General features: G+C 33.7%; 2 protein-coding genes across 3 annotated transcripts; one reads left to right on the top strand and one right to left on the bottom strand.

The window, feature by feature from the left end:
* Positions 1 to 1,247: 1,247 nt before the first annotated feature.
* Positions 1,248 to 4,272, bottom strand: LOC116140299. The gene is made up of 6 exons (XM_031425951.1): positions 4,118 to 4,272; positions 3,921 to 4,013; positions 3,205 to 3,433; positions 2,628 to 2,716; positions 2,322 to 2,429; positions 1,248 to 1,597 (listed from the first exon to the last, which is right to left on the bottom strand). The coding sequence occupies exons 1-6, from the start codon at positions 4,253 to 4,255 to the stop codon at positions 1,436 to 1,438; spliced, it is 819 nt and encodes a 272-aa protein (XP_031281811.1). The 5' UTR covers positions 4,256 to 4,272; the 3' UTR covers positions 1,248 to 1,435.
* A 2,268-nt stretch (positions 4,273 to 6,540) lies between these two features.
* LOC116139978 (homeobox-DDT domain protein RLT3) lies at positions 6,541 to 17,267 on the top strand. 2 transcript variants are annotated; one of them, XM_031425628.1, is made up of 19 exons: positions 6,541 to 6,659; positions 6,845 to 6,904; positions 7,414 to 7,480; positions 7,921 to 8,331; positions 8,626 to 8,684; positions 8,811 to 9,053; positions 9,175 to 9,237; positions 9,316 to 9,532; positions 9,665 to 9,765; positions 10,152 to 10,238; positions 10,387 to 10,518; positions 10,928 to 11,068; positions 12,201 to 12,323; positions 12,460 to 12,915; positions 13,286 to 13,687; positions 13,872 to 14,492; positions 15,331 to 15,435; positions 15,565 to 15,784; positions 16,821 to 17,267. In XM_031425628.1, exons 3-19 carry the CDS (start codon positions 7,423 to 7,425, stop codon positions 16,841 to 16,843), a joined length of 3,462 nt encoding a protein of 1,153 aa, XP_031281488.1. In that variant the 5' UTR covers positions 6,541 to 6,659; positions 6,845 to 6,904; positions 7,414 to 7,422; the 3' UTR covers positions 16,844 to 17,267. The 2 variants fall into 2 exon arrangements, with proteins under 2 accessions (XP_031281488.1, XP_031281484.1); XM_031425624.1 differs by having other exon boundaries at positions 7,918 to 8,331.
* The last annotated feature ends 205 nt before the right edge of the window (positions 17,268 to 17,472 follow it).

Genomic DNA, 17,472 nt, shown 5'->3' with positions numbered 1-17,472 from the left:
TGTAAAAAATGACAACCACACCCCATATTTCCAAATATGTAAAAATTGAATTTAAGGGTTTGATCTGGATTCTGCTGATGTTGTGTATGTGGCGCCAACCCTCGATTTTTGACATTTCCAATTGTTGGTGAGTTCCTTCATGTCACACTCTCCCGTGCAGGTGACGACTTCAGATTAAGGGTTTATCAGGTTTTATGATGAAGTTTTGGGTTGGATTGTGTGGGATTTGATTTGGCTTTGCTGATTCGTTGTGGTGCTTGCGAGCTCGATGTTGTTGCAATCAGCATCGATTGGAGTGTGTGTCGTTGAGTAGTGGCACTTGTCGGCGGATTTTGGGTTTTGGTGTTGTAAATTGTGGTTTTTTGGATGAGTTTTTTGGTTTTTGCTTGTGGTTTGTTTGTTAGATTGGGTAGATCCATGGCAAGGATCCCTCGACCTGGTTGGGTTGGGTTTGACGCCGACGATATTGACAGTGTGTGGAGTGGTGGTGTTATGTTCGACCATAGTGGGTCGAGCGACACCTACTCGAGCTTCGGCTTGAGCTCACCTTTTCTCTTGAGAGCTTGAGCTTGAGCTTGAGCTTGAACTCAATGCTTAAAGCTCGATCAAGCTTGAGTTCGACAATGTAGCAACTGATCTGAGCTCGAGTAGCCCAACAGTTGGCTCGGTTCAACTCGATTACACCCCTAGGTCAACACCATTGGCTAGATCTTTGAGCAATCTTGCCAACGGTCCAAACAAGGAAGTCGCTACAGAAAACGTTTCATAGGACAAATTTAAAAACCTTTGACCTATCTTTTTTTGACTAAACAACGTAGTTGATAGCTTCTCTGTTTATACCGTCAAGTAGATTGCCCAGAAATTTACCCAATAGTGCTGAACGAAGAAATCCATCCAACAGTGCTGAAGGACACCAATGACTAAATCGACCACTTCTCCGTTTTTTTAATTATTCAAATAATTAAGATATTAAAAGAATTACTTAAATGAAACTGAATTTTGAAAAAAAAAAAAAAAAAACTAAAAAGTTTTGAAATATTTTAGTACCTTATAATATAAACAGATGGGGAGCCGTTTTCTTTCAATTAGTGCACTAGTTTTTCTTGTTTATTTCAGTCCAATGCTGAAGAGATTTTAGCCAAATGGCTGACAAAACATCCACAGCCGCCTTTTATCCCGTTCAATACCAAACGGACCCAGTGTGCTTCAGTTGTTTAAGTATCATCTAAATTTATTTTCCGCCATGAAAGTACATGCATTTACCAGCTCTAAATAAGCAAACATCATCCTGGTAAACAACTTACACGCTTGTAAATGAATATTGATATAGGTTGTATATCAAACAATAAAAAATGAAAGTTATATAAAGTGTTAATCTGGGATAAAAATTTACTAGAAATGAACGTTAAACTTTCATATGAGAACAAAGAAAAAATTATATCACCACCTCGAATGTATTGCAACCCTGACAAACGATATACAATGCAGTTAAACCAAAACTTGTCTCAGAGCAGAATTTCGGTTTTAATCTGCAACCCAGATCAAGATGTTCTGTATGGGCATCTGCTAGTCGCACCCGCAATATATCCAAATTGACCTGAAATGTCAACAAATCTAGTTATTTAAACAGATGTAATTCAACAGGAATTCCAATCAACTATGACAACAGTAATTCTTTAATTTTATTTATGTTTTCCCTTCACTTCTCAATCCATGCTTTAAAAAATAATGCTACACATTCCTGAGTAAAATCTGACAATTCTCTTCTCAAGAGAGACGTCATTGTATGTGGCATCATCATCATCATCTAATCATTTACATTCAATAAAAATTTTGGGATATTACTTGGAATGTATAGCATTACTCTACTTCTATTTTCAATAATATATAAAATTACCCTCCATAGCAAGCTTAAAAAGGAATAAATATAATATGGAATGGTGAAGCATCCAAAATCAACTGGAAAATTCCTGGAATAAATTTATATCAAGGAGAACCACTAAGGCACTACATGTGATAAAAAGTCAGGATTATTAAGCCATTTTTTTTATTGGTAAGCATGTTTAGATAAAAAAACTACAAAGCTAATGTAATATGACAGTTACCTCTACAAGGTTGCCGAAAAATTGAGTTATAGAACTTCTTAATTTAAAACTGGAAACAACTTGTTTGCACTAAGATGATATATCAGTCAGACTTGGAACAAATGATTTTCCTACACTCTTAATAATTACGTAACAAAAGGTACATAGGAATTCCAAAAGAATATGGTGCATGGTCACATGTGAGAAAAAATTGGACAGTATAGAAATGAAAGGGACCTCATTGTCTTTGCTGAGCTGAAGTTCACAGCCACTGCAATAAATAAGTTGGCGGTTTTCTTGCAACTTCCCTTGCTTACAGATAGGGCACCACGTCTCTTTCTGCACCTAGCAGCATATCAGATATCTTGTTGTTTGCATTTCTCCCAGACTCACATAGAAGAAAAGCAGTGCTAAAGAAACTTTATGATGCTTAAGGATCTCATGCTAGATCATTCTACTTTTTTAAAAATAAAAATAAAAAAAAGAAAAAAAAAAGAAAAAAAAAGAAAAAGAAAAAGAAACGAAAACAAAATAGGGGCATACCTTATCATTCAATTGCATATGTTCATATACTGCACGAGCCAAGTACTCATCTTCTTGCTCCTCCCATGTTTCAACATGGCTTTCTTGTTCTGCAAAGGGCTATGAATAAACTTTCAAGCTCAAAAAGTGATTTCACCAAGTATAAATTCCTAGGACACACAACACTGAAGGCCATGAAAGAATTAATTTGGTAACAAATTGAGCAATCTCCTCTCCTATGTATATATGTCTTGGAGAAATAAGTAGATGCAAACAATGCAATACAAGATGGCCAAGCAAATTTGGAAAAGATGAGGCAAATTTGGTGACAAATGAAAGCTGCGAAGTTCACAATATAATGCAGAGATGAAATGGAGAAGGGAAAACAAGAATGGAGATGAAGTAAAGAGGAATACACTATTACAGGTAGATGACTAAAAAGCTAACTAATATCTATGATGAAAGTGAAAACAGTAGCACATCTACATAAACTTTCACTTATAATTTAATTGCATTTAAACACATAATTTCTTAGCTTTCAACAGTCAGGAGATTTTTTTATTTTCCTAAAATTTGTACAAGAACAACTATATTTCACCTTTTGTGGTTGGTTCAGCCCGGAGATCCTCATAAAAGATCCTTTGCATCTCTATTAATATCTCTTCACATTCCCCTTGGTAAGCACTATGAAGACCATCATATTCCCACAATGTATCATCAGTTCTGGTGGTAGGAGCTGATGACTTCAAAGAGTCATTCGACGACAAGTCTTTAAATTTTTTCAGTTCATCAGAAACTATGTTTTGAAAAGCAGATTTGATAAAGTCCTGAAACCACAAAAAGGAAATATTAAAAGAAAAACTTTTTAACAAGCTAGAGAACTACATAAATCCTATACCACAAGCCAAAAACCTCAAAAAAATAATAAAATAAAATATTCAATTTAGATCAATATCCCAAGTCCAAGAACATGAAATCCAAATTTTAATAGCAAAAACAGTTTTCAATCCTAAAGAAACACAATACAAAGGTTAAAACTAATCACCCTTCACCAATATATTGATTACCATCAATAACTACACAAGAAGTACGTAACAAAATTCATAGAGTTAATTATTTAATTCACAACCTTGACGGGGCACAACGCTTCACATATTAAACCATTCAAGTAAAAATTCACTATTTTAACAAAATTTTGAGGAACCTCATAATAGTTTAAAATATTCATAAGACAAAAAACATCATATAATCAATAAATTTCAGAACATAGAACAAAAGAGAAATGAAATAAAATAGTTAAATTACAAACAGAACCTTGTGATTGAGAGATTGAGCAGCAGGCAACCTCATTTTCCAGAGCAAACGGGTTCTGTCCTCTCGTACCCTCTTGTAACAATTCTCTCTTAACTACAACCAAAAGAAAAAAAACAAAAAACAAAAAAAAAAACAGTTCACAATTGTTTGATACTTAAAAAAAAAAAAAGGGAGTATATAAGAGAAAAGAAAAGAACCTTGGATTTCCAAAGGGGGTAATTGTTGAAATGGGAATTGGGCTTAAGAGAAGAGCGGTTGGGAGGATGGTTTGGCTGCTGCTTAAGATTAAGATCATTCTCCATTTTCACCAAATTTCGCGCGTCAAGAGAAAACATAAAAACTGAAGAAGCGTGAATGTAAATGAAATAGTTGCGGGTCAAATTGACCCGATAGCCCCATTACTTTTCTTGGCGCCTTTGAGAGAATCTGGGCCATGCTATCCAAACCCTAAAATATTGTTTTAAATTTTTTGTAAATGCTTTTCATTCCATTTTCAATTCTACAATAGTAAATATTTCATTCGCTTACAGCCTTTCACTTACCCTATATTATTCTTTGAATAAATATTTTAATATTCAAATTAAAAATTAAAAAATAACACAAATTTTTCTACCTTCAATCTACCATTAGAATTTATAGTATGATGGGTTTATATATATTTACCTAATTACCCATCTACCATTTATTTTAACACCAAAAATTAACGGTATACTTCACGAAAATTATTATTATAAACCTGAAAACAATAGAAAAAAAGAAAAGGTCTTGTTGAGGCAACTGAGGCCCAAAATGTAGTCGACTAGGCCCAGAGAAATAAAAGCCCAACTGTAAATAAACACAAAACCCTTTAAGATTTTTTCAGTGGCAGAATTGTAATATTCAGAAAGATCATCACGCACCATATAATACACTAGATTTTTTCACGAGATCTGTGTCAAATTTACAAAAACATGTAAAAGGATGATTCATGTACGTACCCAAAGCTTTCAAATAATAGTATAAATACTCTGATAAGATCAATTAATCACAAAACCCCCCCTCAATATTAAAACCCTCAAAATTAAACTTCCTCTAAAAAAAGGAAAGACATAATTTATCATAGAATTTAATTAAAATTTTTTATTTTCAAAAATAAAAAAAAATATTTGGTAAAATCTTTTTAGAAATAATTTTCAAATACAATCTTACAATAATATAACATATAAAAAAAAAGTCATTTTCTCAAATTTGTATGCTTTATTAACCTTCAAAATAAATGTTGAATATTATAACAAACATATTTTTAATATTAAAATATTGCGATATAACTCAAGTTTCATATTATTATAGTTTTTGAAATTATAATAATTTAATAGGTATTTGTCATGAGAGTTGAGACAATCTTTTAATTTAAAATTTTGACCTAAATTGAGATACAAATTTTCATTTGTTGATATTTTTTTTTTTCGGTGACCGGGGTGTTTCGGCTAACTTGTGTGCACCTGAATTAATCTTCAAGATCTATTGAACAACCTATAAGTCCAATGAGTTAAGTAAGTCACAAATATAAGAAGTAACTACTTGGTGGAAACTCAAACACAAGGCCTCTGAAAAATCATAAATATGGTAAATGACTACTTAGTGGGACTCGAATATAAAACCTTTGAGTAATCTAAGGTCTTGTCATCCCACCTAATTTTGCAATCCAATGTTGCAATTTAATGGATATGAGAAATAATTTGGAGGTATTTATATATTTATGGCCTTAGTAATTCTACACTACTGGATTTTATTGAAACCATGGGCGTGAATATTTGTGTAGAAATTCTAAAAGTCAGAATTCACATTTGTCATTTGTGTACTTCTACCAAAATTATGGGTGACACTGAAATTAGTAATCTTTTAGGGTTTCCATTAATTAAAGGGAGAACAACATTTTCGCACCCAAGGTTTGGGAATATAACTTTTCCCACCCATTAAGTTTCAAAATGACACATTCCCACCTTTCGTTAGGTTTTGGTAGTGTTTTCTATTAATATTTAATTGAAAAAACGAAGATACCCTTAAATAGTTTATTTCTTATTAGTTTATTATAAATTAAAATTTAGTTAAGTTAAAGTTTTTACTCAATTATTTATTAATTCAAGTGTAAAGATGTTTTTTTCTTTTGTTTATTTAATTAGTTAGGAATGTTAATTTTTTAAGTTAATTAGTAAAAATAAAAAACATTATATTATGGAAAAAATTATAAATATAGTAGATTATTGAATAATAGTGATGAAATATTGATGATATTATAAATAAATAAATATTTAACTTTAAACAATTTCATAGCATTACTCTTAATTTTTTAGGCGGAGTTAATTATTTTTTCTTTTTTAACTTTTTAATATTTGACTATTTGGCTAATTAAAAAATAATAAAAAATTTATAAAGTCAAATATTTAAGGATATTTTTGTATTTTTAGTAAAATATTAATGTAAAATATAACAGAATCTAACTTAGGGTGGGAAGTATCATTTTGAAACTTTAAGGGTGGGAAAGGGTAATTTAGCCAAACCTTGGGTGGGAAAATGTTGTTCTCCCTTAATTAAAAGTATAAATAAAATAAAACCAGGGGCCCATATAAAATCACAGAGGATAAAACCCAAAACCCTACTCTTCTTCTCTGTAAACCCTCTCTGTCACTCTGTTTGCCATCACTTACCTCACTGTCACGCTGTTATCTCCTCGCATTTCCGTCGAGTCTCCGATTACTCGTATTTTCTCTACACTCAATTTCCGCGTTTATGTGATACTGATGAATTTTTTTTGTGTTCGTTTTTACATCTCAAAATGATGCTCAATACGCTGAATAATTATAGTTATGTTTGTTGCCATTTTTTATTCTGTTTTTCATATTCGAATTTGTTGACAGTTTGTTGTCTGTGGTTTTCTTGTGCAGATTATGTGAAATTAAACGAGTTTAAATTCATTTAAGTTGTTAATTTATTAAAGAAAAGAGATTATCATTATGAAGGTGAAGCGGAAGTCTCCGCTCCAGGTTCAAGCTCTTAAGAAATACTATTCAGGTACTTAGTAGGATGTAGATTTTGTTCTTTTTTGTTTTTTTTTTAATGTTTAATTTTCTGTGATCACCGTATTGTAGTTACAAGATAGAGTGTTGTTTTGGTTGGTATTTTAGTTAAAGCATGTGGTTTTATGCTTCTAAAAGATTGTAGTGATTCGCTTTTGTGACAGTCTCTGTTTCAGTTTCAGATATATTTTGTTGGGCGGGTATTGGGGATTTTCGGGTTACCAGTGGCTAAAAGTTTTTTTTAATGGTATTGGTTTTAATTTTGTTGCTTTTTAATGCCGGGATTAGGTGATTTAAGTACTACTGAAATGCTTGCTGAACAGTGCTTGTATTGTTTGACCAAATGATGACATGTATTGATACAATCATTGTGTGCTTCATATTATTTATTCTCCTAGTTAATGCTATTCTGTGAAGCNATTTATTAAAGAAAAGAGATTATCATTATGAAGGTGAAGCGGAAGTCTCCGCTCCAGGTTCAAGCTCTTAAGAAATACTATTCAGGTACTTAGTAGGATGTAGATTTTGTTCTTTTTTGTTTTTGTTTTAATGTTTAATTTTCTGTGATCACCGTATTGTAGTTACAAGATAGAGTGTTGTTTTGAGAATTCATGTTTTGGTTGGTATTTTAGTTAAAGCATGTGGTTTTATGCTTCTAAAAGATTGTAGTGATTCGCTTTTGTGACAGTCTCTGTTTCAGTTTCAGATATATTTTGTTGGGCGGGTATTGGGGATTTTCGGGTTACCAGTGGCTAAAAGTTTTTTTTAATGGTATTGGTTTTAATTTTGTTGCTTTTTAATGCCGGGATTAGGTGATTTAAGTACTACTGAAATGCTTGCTGAACAGTGCTTGTATTGTTTGACCAAATGATGACATGTATTGATACAATCATTGTGTGCTTCATATTATTTATTCTCCTAGTTAATGCTATTCTGTGAAGCAGAGGAGAAGTATCCTACTAAAGGGGAAATGGAAGACCTTGCTGCAGCTTTGGATTTGACATTCAAGCAGGTCAGGACATGGTTTATTGAGAAGAGAAGGAGGGATAAAAGTGATGATGGATTGGTTTTTCCATCTACAAGAAAGAAATTTCTGGATCCCTGTGGAAGAAATGTTACACAGCAAGACTCTGTGCTTAGAAATAGAGACAAAAGCAACCCTTCATCTTCTTCAAAATATAAACAACTATCTTCAATGCTTGAGAGTGGGATTGGCAAGAGAAAGAGAAATAATATTCTTCTTCAGGATTTGCTACCTCCTACTTACATTCTGAAAAAGGTGTTTCGCAAGGATGGTCCTCCACTTGGTGTGGAATTTGATGCTCTTCCTTTACAAGCATTGTGCCGTTGGAAAGGTATACTGCATGCTGCTTGCTTTCGTTTTTTTTAATTTTTTAATTTGATATATATGGATGTGTTATTATGTGTTCAGAGAGTTGGATAGAGGGAGAAAATGTAAGGCTGAGACTGTTTGCCATTGTTCTTAACGTTTTTTTTTTTCCTTTTCTCTTTCTTGTATCATGGTCAATTTAAAAATTAGAATATACAATGTGATATGGTATTTTTGGTTTTCCTTATATTTTGTTTGTGGCATGCTTCATTTCTTACTTTAATAGTAAGACTTATCCATGTTCCCTTTGCTTGTTTAGATTCTGCGAATTCTAATCCCGCTTTGAAAGAGAACCAAAGAACTGTGAAAAGGAGAAAGGTACTGAAAATATATGCCTCTTCAAATTGTTATCATGAGACTTTTTTTGCCTTAGGCAACTCTTTCCTCCTCCAACCTGTTTTATCTCTGGGAATTTTTCACATTTTTCTTTTGCTTCCTTTCAAGGTTTCCAAGCAAGATGGGTTAGATTATCAAGATTGCTATACGAAGAGGGATCCTGTGAGGAAGCATGGTGTTGGGAAAGGTTTGATGACAGTTTGGCGGGTAGTAAATCCCAATGGTGGGAGTTTTCCTACTGGCATTAGTTCTACTGACAGACAAGACTCTGATGTACCTCAGACAACAACCCGTGCATCACGAAAGCAGCCACTTCGAAAGAAAAGAGCTCAGCAACTTGTATCTCTGTTGGTTAGTATTTTAATAATTTAATCTGTGTATATATTTGAGCAATTGTTTGTAGATATTATGACCTTTAAATTGGATAATGCTTTTTTATATAAAATTTGCTGACAGTAATGTTCCTCTACAGAAACAGAGAAGGTTAGCAAGTAAATTGCAGGAGAAGAGGAAGCCTTCTCTTAAACGCAGACAGGTAAAAATGATTTTGTAATTACGATTATGTAGTTGGAGTTCGACAGTGGAAATATTGACTTGCTTGTATATATGCCAGGTGAAATTGAGCAGGGATGAGAGTCCAAGGCAGCCACACAAAGAGAAATGTGAACTTGCTCTGGAAGGACCGATATCTCAAGAGCGCCTTGATCAAATTGCAATGCTAGTAGATGATGAGGAGCTAGAATTAAGAGAGTTAGAAGCAGGAACAAATTCATTAATATGTTGTGATCATGTTTCTACAAATGGACGGCATGGTTGTTCCCTTTGCGGAGGTTGTTATTCATTTTTTTCTTTTCAGATTATTTCAGCAATATTGTGCACATAATGTTGTAACAATTGTATTTTGTGCATGCGTGTGGTGTTATGTAGATATTTTATCAGGAATTTGTTGTACTTTTTTTCAGATTTGCTCGCCAAATTTCCTCCAAATTCTGTCAAGATGAAGCAACCATTTGGTGCACAACCTTGGGATTCTTCTCCAGAGGCTGTCAAGAAACTGTTTAAGGTGTACATTGCAAAAAAATGTTGCTTAATGGTTTTCTATTTCCATTTCTATTTTGCTGTCTTTTATCTTATTATCTTTATGCTAAATTAAAAAGAGTTTGGTGATGTTGTATATTTGGATAAGAATGTCTTCCAACTTGGTAAGCCAATCACTCATGATGGCACATCTGATATATGTGTATTGAAGTCCTGAGTTTAATTGGTATTAGGACTGAGACAATGACAAATAAAAGTCTGTTGTGTGCTGCCTGCTGAAAAAATTTATGATGTTATAGATTACTCTGTTAATGCTTTTTGGCCATTTGTGTAGGATTTTATGGTGTTAGTGAGAATTTATTATTTGTTTGAATCTTGTTGCTAAATCATAAGCTGCTATTTCTTGACCAGGTTTTCCATTTCCTTTATACGTACTCCAGTACTGTTGATATATGCTCATTCACACTTGATGAGTTTGCCCAATCATTTCATGATAAGGTATTTCATTTCTTTAACTTTGAAACTTTACTAGTTCATTTAGTTACTGTGATATTAGTGTGTTTTTTTTTTTCTTTTTTTTTTTTTTTTAATTTATGTTGATTGGCATTCGTTCTCCTCTTATTTTTTTTTCTCTTATGTATCGTAGGATTCCATTTTGCTTGGAAAAATTCATGTGGCCCTCCTCAAACTTCTTCTGTCTGATGTTGTTATGGAGCTCAGTAGGGGTCGTTTGGCACATTTGAGTGTATCATGCAAGTTCCTTGCATTACTTCACTCGGTGAGTATGTAACCCTTGAAGGTGAAAGCCACTGGTAATCATGTTTGGTTATCATAATGCTTGCTGCTTCGTTCTAGTTGCTATAGTTTTCCTTGAATCTTAGAACCTCTGCTTGCCAAGATCAAAGTTCGTACTTTTATCAGTTTTAAAAATATACTTTTACATACACACACGCAGATTATATGAGTGTAAATATGCATGTACATGTATAGATATATATTTTTAAATAGGTTGTCATAGATCTGTAAGGCTGTATATTTCTATTTTTCCCTATTTTTTTAAATCTATTTTTGTTATGCTTATTGTCTGTGTTTCATAATGATTCTTGTTTAAAGACACTGATATCTCTATTTTATAATATAGATATATAGTTGTAATGTTTTGTATTACTAACTTTGTTGTTTTGTAGGTTGAAAATAAGGAATTCCTTGTAGAGTTATGGAACGGATTCTTGAATCCTCTAACCTGGACAGAAATACTGCGTCAAATATTGGTTGCAGCTGGTTTTGGTTCAAAGCAAGGTTCAGCACAGAGGGAATCCCTCAGCAAGGTATTCACTATTAGGACCTAGTTTGCTAATTGGTTTCTTTTGCTTAAAGATTTTTATAATTTCAATGACATGGTTAATATGAGTTTAAGTCAATGAAATTCAGGAGGTTAAGCAATTCAATAGAAAATTTGAGCTACTAATATTCAGGGCGAAGGTTGTTGATAGAATTGGGTTAGATGTGTTATTTTATTTTTGTTTTACTGAAATTCTTGTATGAAATGAAATGGAACTACAAAGATAGGGTAAATGTAATTTGCTCCCCCTGAGAGATAGCTAAGTTTCAAGTGCCCCAATGATTTTCAAAAAGTATTACTAGAAAAACCCGTTCTTATGGGCTTTATCACTGGGACGGTTGAGACTGAGCTATCTCTCTTGAGCGTGAATGAAATTAACCCAGACAGATATGAATGAGTAATACAGCCTTTAATCTTACCATCCCAAAAACAGTTCAGGTGGGCAATGTTGAACCAGCTTTTTTGGCCATATGGAGTCAAGTTTGACAAACTGCAAAGTACTAATAGTGCTCCAGTCTAAAATTTTATTGCAACTTTGGCTTCCTGTGAAGTATAGAATTTTGAACTACAAATGCAACTGTATGATCCATAACACACACCCATGAAAAAGAAAACTTTGAAGAAGCTTTCGTTATTAATTTTAACTATGTAGTCTTCTGTAAATGCTATTCTTCGATTTCTCAGTTAGACTGTTCTTCATTCTTTTAGACACCTATATTGCCCCTTTAGATTTCCTAAATTAAACAAACCACAGAAACTTGCATCATGAGAATGGATAAGAAGTGTTAGCTGATTTGAGAGGATGCTTTTAGATCAATACCAGTAATGGGATGTCCTTTTTCATCCAATGAAAATTACTTGATTTGTGTGCATATGGCTGATTTAAGTTTGATTGAGGCTGAGATCATGCCGATTTTGATTATTTCTTCATTGTGTATGGGATATACTGCTTCAATTATTGTAAAGCCGTGAGAGAGTTTTCATTATTATTTTTATAATTGTGTTTTTCTATTTGAATTGTGTCAAAATTTAGCTCTTAAGAACTTTCTTGGTTGTTATTTGTTACAAGATATTAAGCTTGGATGTTGAAATCAGACCTTCGTGTTTATGTTGTCTAGGAAATGGTCCTAATGTTGAAGTATGGCCTACGTCTTGGTACTTTGAAGGGTGAACTATTTAGGATTCTGTTAGAGCAAGGAAATAATGGGTTGAAAGTTTCTCAATTGGCAAAGACTTCGCAGGTAACTTATTGATTTTTTTTTTTTTTTTACTATTTCTACTTTGTAAGGAGACTGTTCATTATTGTTGTTTATTATGCTGCAGTAAGTTATTAGTGACTTCCACATTCTAATAATTATTCCTTGTTTTGCTGTGAAGATTGTTGAATTGAATCTCGCTTGCACAACCCAGGAGCTTGAACTTTTGATATCTTCAACACTTTCAAGTGATATTAGTTTATTTGAAAAGATTTCGTCATCATCCTATCGTCTGCGTATTAACACTTCAAAGGAAGTCAATGATTTTGAATCAGATACTGAGGACTCTGGTAGTGTTGATGATAACTCTAATGGTAGTGACCCGTGCAGCAGTGGTGACGATTCAGAGTATGATTCTGAAAATCACAATCGAAGAAGACTTAAGCATGTGAATTCTCGTAACAGTAAAAATAGCATGCTGACAGTTTACTCTGAAATTGATGAGAGTCATCCAGGAGAAGCATGGTTGTTAGGACTTATGGAAGGCGAATATTTTGATTTAAGCATTGAGGAGAAGTTGAATGCGTTAGTGAGTCTAATTGATCTTGTTAGTGCCGGATCCACTATCAGAATGGAGGTACTTAATATGCTTGTCATAGTTTGTATTTGAAGCCTTTCCTTTGCTATTGATTTTTCTTGAAACCATGTTTTAATACATGAGTCTTGATTGCATTAATCATCCAATTACGTAGTCATTTAGATTCTACAATTGTTGTGTCATGGGAAAATTACATTTCTGATTCTGATATCGCAGATGGTCATCTTTACATTTGTACTCTGCATTATTCCTGCTAAACTGTTTCTTCTGTTGCTATGAAATTTTGTATTACCATTGTTTCATTGGTGTTAGTCATGCTGGAAAATTTGAAAGATTAAGCAGCTTTTGTTGTTTGATTTTCATTTGATACAAGATTGATGCTCTGTACCTAATATGTGAAATTTTTTAGGATCCAACAAAAGCCATTGTTGAAAGTGTTCCTAGCGTCCATCTACATGGTTCTGGAGCAAAAATAAAGAGATCATCATCAACCCAACATAGGCCATCCTGGATCCATGATGGACAAACACATGGTGTAATATCATATACATCATCAGATTCGCGTCCAGTTGATTCGTCATTATTGACATCTCATGGAAATGAGAAATACTCAAGCCATGGAAAAGAAGCAAAAGAAACAGAAGCTTTTAATGATTTACACCCAATGCAATCTGTGTATTTGGGTTCTGATCGAAGGTACAATAGATACTGGCTTTTCTTGGGCCCTTGTAATGCATATGATTCTGGTCACAAGAGCGTTTATTTTGAATCTTCTGAAGATGGTCACTGGGAAGTGATTGATACTGAAGAGGTAACTCTCTCAGCCTCTGTTCTAAAACTTGGACCTTTGCTGAAGTATTCATCATTTTTCCTTAGGTTATGTGTAAAGAATCAAAGGAAATAGTGAATGACAATCTAACATGGTTTTTTTTCTGTACAACATGGCCAGTTTATAACTATTATTATCTGCTTGTGTTGGCTTTGTCCAAATGCAGGCTTTGCGTGCTTTGTTGTCTGTTTTAGATGACAGGGGTAGACGGGAGGCTCTGCTTATTGAATCTTTGGAGAAGCGTGAAGCTTTTCTCTGCCAAGCAATGTCAAGTAGACTGGTAAACAACCCTGAAATCAGGCAATTGGCACAATCTGATCGGTCTGAGCTGGATATAGTTAGAGAAGACAGTTCTTCTCCAGTGTCTGATGTAGATAACAACCTAAACCTGATTGAGATCACAACAGATTCTGTGCCTCCATCTGGTGCTATAGTTCTTGAAGTGGGAAAGAAGGGAGAAGAACATACTCAAAAGTGGAGTCGTCTCCAAGCATTTGATATGTGGATATGGAATTCTTTTTACTTGAATCTTAATGCTGTAAAACATGGTAAAAGGTCTTATCTTGATGCACTTACTAGATGTGAAAGTTGTCATGATTTATATTGGAGAGATGAGAAGCACTGTAGGATATGCCATACCACATTTGAGCTTGATTTCGATCTAGAAGAAAGATATGCCATCCATGCTGCCACGTGTAGGGGGAGAGCAGACAATGACATAGTTCCAAAGTATAAAATCCTTTCTTCACAGCTGCAGTCACTGAAAGCTGCCATTCATGCAATTGAGGTGCGTCTGTCATTTGCTTTTGACTTTTTACTGCTTTGATGCTTTATCTATGTATATGTTCATGTGTGAGTGAGAGATATAATGATGCCTTGTCTTTTATTTGTCTGAGATTCTGAATGGAACACTAAGAGCTATTTCTTAGGAGTGGTTAAGTTTCAAATGCTCTGACCCACATTATGGCAGTGGATTCTCTGAATTAGAAAATTATTTTATGCTCAGCAGATCACCATGCTTTTTACAAACTTTGGATCCTATGGGGAACTGACTTTTATGGGAGTACAGAGCACATATTTTAGGAGCACTAAATAATTAGACCTTTAAGGAAGATCTGTATCTACTTAGGCACAAGCATGAAAATGTGTTGATTCTAGAACAGTCAACAGATTAGCTATATTACCTGTAATACAGTTTAAAATATGATCTTTGGGATTTTTTGAAACCCATTTTTAGACCCTTCCAGAAATCAGCCCTTTTGAAGAATTACACTGTCTTGAACAAGACGTTTTTCTTCATAACTATGTTGGCCCATGGAGTTGATGTTGTTATATGACACGTATCTAGCTCATTGAGTGATTTTGGTGCTGGGAGCCCAAAATAAGTTGAAATATAATTTTGATGTAGCTGACCTCAAGTTTAAGCTTAATTGCATTTGGCCCTTGAGTCCTGATTCATCTTATGATTGATATTTTCTTATATGGTTATGCATCCATTATATGCCATAATTTTTTTGTTCACCAATTCTTAGCTTTCTGTTATATATGTCTTATCTTCAAAAAGAAGGGGGAGAAAAAGAGAGGAAGAGCTATATCCTTATTTCTTTTTCCTACTCAATGTGCAGTCAGTTATGCCTGAAGATGCTTTGGTGGGTGCTTGGACAAAATGTGCTCATAGGTTATGGGTCAAACGGCTGAGACGCACCTCATCTTTGGCTGAGCTTTTGCAGGTTTGGTTTATGTATTCTTTCATATTGTGTAAATAGTTTGCAAATATTTCCAACAGTAACTTGTTTGTCTGATGCCCATTACGGAATGTGTTCCAATTCTCTGAACTGCATTCTTGAACACTTGTGAAGGTTGTTGCTGATTTTGTTGGTGCAATCAATGAGGAGTGGCTTTGTCAATGGAATGTGGCACAAGGTGGTAATGCTGTTATGGAAGAAATCATTGTTTGCTTTCCGACCATGCCCCAAACGTCATCTGCACTGGCATTATGGTTGGTAAAATTGGATGCCTTAATAGCTCCATACTTGGAAAAGGTTCATTCTGAAAAGCAGCTGACAACCAGATGTAGAGGTATGTTAAAGTTCTCAGTTTCACTCATGTTTTTCAAGAAATTAGGGCCTTGGAATTATTTGTCTAGGTTTTTAAAAACTGTGAATTCCTTCCTAGGTTTTTGGACAGCTGTTTTTCTTTGATACACATTTCATCTGTAATGATAGATCAAAACCCTTGAATCTTTGTTTATACAGTATTATCTACTCTTTACAGATATAAAAAATGAGGACAGTAAAATTTTCTTCTTAGTTCAGGGTGGCATGAAATTCTGTTCTTCGTTTACCTTTAGTTCGAAAAGGGATAAAAACAAATTTACACCATCACCTCACATCTTTAATATCATAGCCTCAATTAGTTTTGGATCCAACATCTGAATCAGGATCTTAATTTTGATCTGATTAAATTGTTGGGATCTAAAAACTAGTTAGGCCATTCTATCAATAGTGTATTTGATTTTATTATAAATGATGGTCCACCACTGATAGATTTAGAGTTGCACATTTCTTTTGTTGGTCGTAAGTTGAGCAACCTTAATGTAATTGATCCACCAAGATGGACGAGGTGTTGTCCTTAATTTAGATTTTGATTGTCTTCCAAAAACAATGTTGTGGTTATTATCTCCCTCAAGAGTTGAATAAATTTTGAAAAATGAGATGAAGGAAATAAGGAAGATTTTATAACTGTGGTAATTTGATGTACTCTTTTTTTTTTTTCACCTGTGCCAATTAATGCGCGTTTTTTTATAGCAGTTGCCAAATATGGTGAATGATTGTTCTGATGGAAGATTTCATATTGACCTTGTTCTACATTCATGTTACACTAAGGAAATATTTAGGAATATAAGAATGCAGAAGTATCATTTCAACTTTTAAAATGTGCAGTCTCTTCAATTGTTGCATGCAAAAGATTGAGATTGCAGAATTTTGCAGTTTGGTCCCCATGGTGGCTAAAGACATGCAGATTTCTGTTTTACTTTTTAAGTTTTAGTAGTGATTTGCCTATCCAATGATGTATAGTTTTAACTGTATATCTGAAATTTTCTGTTGTGTTTCAGGTAAATGTGCCGTTGATCAGTAGAACGTTGTTCAATCTAATGCTTGCTTAGGGTTGTTCTTACATATCTGCACATGGAAGCACTTACAGGAGTGTAATCGTCAATTCATTATTGTTGCCATTCTGTTCTAATATCGGAATCAGTGAAGCACTTCCTAGCTTTGCTGGATTTTGATTGAAAATGATCATCATGCCACTTTCAGAGATGAAATGAAGCAGGATGAAAGCAATACACAAAAGTTTTGTACAGAGCAGAGTTTTTGAGTCTTCCAAAACTTTTTACTGTTGCTGTACTGGGGCAAATTAAGGAATTTTATTTTGTACAGCAGTACATTGATAAGAATATTGAGGAAAGTTGAGTTTTTAGTACATAACTCTTCATCTTGGTTGGAAAAATAACCTAAATTCCTTGTCTTGTAGAAAAGAATGTTATTGGGTTCTTGCTTCTTGGTGTTTGAGCAATCAAATTTTGCCAGTGTATACTTGTCAACAAGGAAATAAATTCTATCAATATACTCTGTCAACAAGCAATGAAAGGTAATATTGTAACATTTTTTGGGCATAATGTTTCTTTTTAGGACAAGAAAGCATGATATTTTTTCTAGTATGAAGAGGATATTTATTAATAATGTGGAACTGAATTTTGAGTAATT

The sequence above is a fragment of the Pistacia vera genome, unplaced genomic scaffold (genome assembly GCF_008641045.1).
Source record: "Pistacia vera cultivar Batoury unplaced genomic scaffold, PisVer_v2 Contig1106, whole genome shotgun sequence".
In the NCBI taxonomy this organism is placed as follows: domain Eukaryota; kingdom Viridiplantae; phylum Streptophyta; class Magnoliopsida; order Sapindales; family Anacardiaceae; genus Pistacia; species Pistacia vera.
This window is presented reverse-complemented; position numbering and strand designations above follow the sequence as displayed.